A 4188-nucleotide genomic window follows, 5' to 3' on the forward strand; every position below is an offset into this window, starting at 1 on the left:
AGAGACATTCAGGCTTTACATTAATTTGTCCAGCTACCTTGGTCCAGCATTTGATACTACAGCATTTTATCATGCAAGTCTTCTCTACTAAGCAGAATTCATTTCTCTTGTGTATCTGACACAGATACAAGAAACCACTGGAGTTTTCTTCTGTTCTCGGTCCTAGTTTTCCCTGTAATATCATCTAGTGACCACTATCCAAAGGACATACCTAAGATTTTGGTAGATTACTTTGTGTGTGAAGTTCAACCTTGTTTTTAACATCACATCCACCGTTTCAACACTGAATCCTTACACTGTTTGGGTGGGGCCATTGTTCCCTTCTTTCCAGCAGAAACGGCCAAAACAGACCCACAAAGATGTCAAAGGCAAAAGCCAAAGGGAATACACAAGAAATACAAATGTGCGTTGGAGTTGACAGAACTCTATAAATTGATCCGTTAACTTAGAAGTGAATTCCATAAGAGAGCCACGGGTACAAAAATACACTGGGAGTCAGTGTTATAGAAGCAGTCCACAGTGAGCAAGTGGAACCACATCTTCATATCACTGCAGGTCATATCATAATAAGGACAGGCTGAAGCACGGGCACAGAACTTCACACCAGGACAGCCGTTACCATGAAGACCACATTCACCACCCTGAGACACCAAAAAAGCAGACAGGAAGTCATTTCACACATTTATTACAGGAAAATGCACACTAACGGTAAGACTTCTGATAGCGTGCACGGGCTCCAGGTCCACCGAACTTCTTGGCCTCGCAGCGGCGCGGGTCGGCCACCAGCAGGGTCCTGTCATACTGGATCAGGATGTCCTTGATCTCTTTCTTGGAAGCTTCGTCCACATCTGGAGAGAGAGTGGCTTAGTTTGCTGGAGCTTGCGCAAAGAGCAGCTCCAGCACTAATGTGTCTGAAAAGTCTAAAATGCCAACAGAATGCAGTGTGTTTCACTGATGTATGGATGAGTGACCCATTGTAAGTAGTGTATCTAGCAGTGTAAATCACCTTGGTCAATAAGGTGTGTGGGCTAGTAACAGTACATAGTATCCACTGTAAGTCACTTTGGAGAAAAGCATCTAGTAAGTGAATAAAAATGTGAAAAATGCAAATGTACAACGAATGCGGGACCACTTACATTTCTGGTAGTATGCCACAAGGGATTTGGAGATTGCCTGACGAATAGCTGGACACAAAGCAGGGGAAATCATCTACAGCTCGACAATAAAAGATTTACACAGAGACTGAAACCCAACATGAAAGTATTTTAGATGATTATTAGTGGTATTTCACACTGTGCAAAAACCAAACCGATTAGAGTAGAGCACCAGTGTGAATTAAGGGCCATCTGATGGTCCACTTTCGATGCTGAAAGGTCACTCACCGTAGATCTGTGCTACATGTCCACCACCCTTGACACGCACCCTGATGTCAACTCCTGCAAAGCGCTCTTTGCCAAGCAACAGGACAGGCTCCAGCAGCTGTGGATTAAGGTATTGAACAATTCTATTCTTGTTGCCTTTGGACTGGGAAGTTGCAGGTTTCAATCCTACCTCCCATTGTAGTAACATTTGTGAAGGGTAGCTACCTCGAATTGCTGCGGTTAAAAATCACCTAGTTGTATAAATGGACAAATAATTGTAGATGGCTTAACAGTGCAAGTTAGAGGAAAATGTCAGCTAAGTGAGTAAATGTTGTGAGCCATCTATTCAAGCAGCCTCACCTTGTACTGCAGAGTGGCCGGTTCAATCATCTCCAGAGGCCGACCGTTCACCTTGATGAGGCCATTGCCGCGCTTGCAGTGGGCAACGGCCGTGGCTGTTTTCTGGGATAAGATCACTGAGCTCATTAATGTGCATTTAATGCAGCAACCACACACACTTCAAAGTTCAATATGAACCAATCATTCTGCCAGTGGTCAACCGGGGGGGGGGGGGGGGGTTTATAGTGTTTAGGGCTGTCGCCTTGAAACCAAAAAGGGTTTCCAAGTTGAATCCCTCTCCTGCTGCAATGCCACGTTGCACAACTTACCCTGAATTCATACAGTAACAATACTATACCCGGGTGTATAAAGAGGTGATCATCTAACATCATAAGTATGGCCTTGGACAGATAAACAAGCCTTGGTGTGAGATAAACACAGGTCAACAATAAATAGGCTGAATAGAAAAGTCTAGTGTGCGAAGTGCAGAGAGGAGGAACAACCTGGGGAACCTAAACAGCATGTCTTTGGACTGTGTGGGAGGAAACCGGAGCACCCAGGGCCGGAGGAAACCCACGCCGGGGAGAACATAGAAACTAATTAGTCAGATAACATAAGGCCGCAACTATGAACTCCAACAAAAAAAGGAAAAGTTTCCTTAGAAACAGGAAAATGTCAGCTAAGTGAGTAAATGTTGTGAGGCGTCTACCCCACCGCGCGTGTCCTGTGCTAAGCTAACTACCCCGTGACATTTCTTCAAGGTTTATACTCACTTTACGTCCGAAAACCTGGACGGACTGTAAAGGACCTTTAGCCGGCATCTTTCTAGAACACAAAAAGCGGAACTCTTGTCGTTACGAATGAAAAAACAGTCAGAAATGAGGCGTTTGGCGCTGGAAAACCAGCTAACATACCAAGCGCTGACGGAGAGTCGGAAGAAAGGAGCGCGAGCCACTCACGGCGTGGTGATCGGGGTCGTTGTTGCGACAGTTTTCCACGCGGTACGGCAGGCGAAGGGTCATTGTTTTTACGACACTTTTCCTCAATCGACGGTAACGAGTTTGGCTCGTAATTCAAAATGATTTATAGTGGAGTGTGAATTGGCGCGGAACTGACGAGTGTAGGACAAAAGGGAGGGGGGGTGTCTGGACCCCTCTTCTTATATGTCCTTCCCTAATTCCCACAAAAGGAGAAAAAAAAAATCGGAAAAATATTTCTGTAAAACCGAGAAAGCCTTTAACTGAAAAGGACGTAGATGTTTGTGCTGTAGCGTAAATAAGTTACCTCAGTGTCAGTGACTCGTCGCGTGTAAAACACAGTACATGATTAAAAGAGTGAAATATTCTACTGAAGACGACCCAAGAATGCATTTCCTTCATCTTTATTATTATTCACACGATCAAAAACAAACAAAAAGAAGAATTCCAGGGAGATTAATGTTTAAAAAAGGTGCGAATAAAAGCCCAATTCCACCATTTTGGGCCTTTTCAGTCACTGGGGGGGATAGTTGTGGCCGCCTGCAAGTACAGCTTCCTGGGCTCACTGTTCTTCTCATACAGAGAAAGTAACGCTCCTGTACATTGTCTGCTGCGTCTTTATTTTCTGGGATACCAGGCTGCGTATGCTCAGTAGGTCTCTTCCTGCAGGTATCCCTGAAAATACTGGTCTGTTTCCTTTATTATGCCATCTTTTACATGTTTCTCTCCTGTAATGGGAAAACGTTTGTTTCCATGCATTGCACTAATTCTTTTTGGAAAAATCCGGTAATCGAGATATTTCTTGTAACAAACTCTATTTTGGTTTCTTCGCATCCAGGACATGGTGCCGTATCTGGGCCTCTGCAGCAGAACGACTGGAAATCCAGGTCACTTCTCTACTGATGGGTCAAAAATAGCGTCTCCCAGAGCAGGTAGGCTGTCAGAAGAGCTTCTCGGAGGTCAAATGCTTCGTGAAGGCCAATGTCCACTCCACTGTCCACACCAGTGTAATTTACTGTCTCCATGCCGGTCTCCTACCAGTGTCCACTCCAATCGTACTAGTGCCCACACTGCTCTCCATGCCGGTGTTGAGGACAGCTGGTAGAGTACTGGTTAGAGCTGCTGCCTTTGAATCTCAACTCCAGCTATAGTACCCTTGAGCAAGGTACGTACCCTAAATTCTCCAGTAAAATTACCCAGCTATATAAATGAGCGAATAATTGTCAACAACCGCTTGCCCTAAGTGGGGTTGCGGCAAGCCAGAGCCTTACCCAGCATCACAGGGCACAAGGCCGAATGGGGAGGGGACACACTCTGGGCGGGATGCCAGTGCATCGCAAGCCACCCCAAGCAGGGCTCGAACCCCAGACCCGCCATACAGCGGGCACTGGTCGAACCCACCGCACCACCACACCCCCTGTAAATAATTGTAAGTAGCCTAATGTTGTAAGTTGTTTTGGAGAAGACATCAGCTAAATTAATAAACGTAAACATATCCATTCCAGTCCCAC

At 45.5% G+C, this 4188-nt stretch overlaps 1 protein-coding gene across 2 annotated transcripts; it reads right to left on the minus strand.

Annotated features, from left to right (window-relative positions):
* Positions 1–669: 669 nt before the first annotated feature.
* On the minus strand, positions 670–2680 carry LOC108942116 (40S ribosomal protein S16-like). 2 transcript variants are annotated; one of them, XM_018765229.1, is made up of 6 exons: positions 2615–2680; positions 2474–2525; positions 1722–1823; positions 1383–1479; positions 1137–1184; positions 670–848 (listed from the first exon to the last, which is right to left on the minus strand). In XM_018765229.1, the coding sequence occupies exons 2-6, from the start codon at positions 2519–2521 to the stop codon at positions 703–705; spliced, it is 441 nt and encodes a 146-aa protein (XP_018620745.1). In that variant the 5' UTR covers positions 2522–2525; positions 2615–2680; the 3' UTR covers positions 670–702. The 2 variants fall into 2 exon arrangements, with proteins under 2 accessions (XP_018620745.1, XP_018620746.1); XM_018765230.2 differs by having other exon boundaries at positions 2474–2650.
* Positions 2681–4188: the final 1508 nt, after the last annotated feature.

Source organism: Scleropages formosus, chromosome 5 (genome assembly GCF_900964775.1).
Source record: "Scleropages formosus chromosome 5, fSclFor1.1, whole genome shotgun sequence".
NCBI classification, from domain to species: domain Eukaryota; kingdom Metazoa; phylum Chordata; class Actinopteri; order Osteoglossiformes; family Osteoglossidae; genus Scleropages; species Scleropages formosus.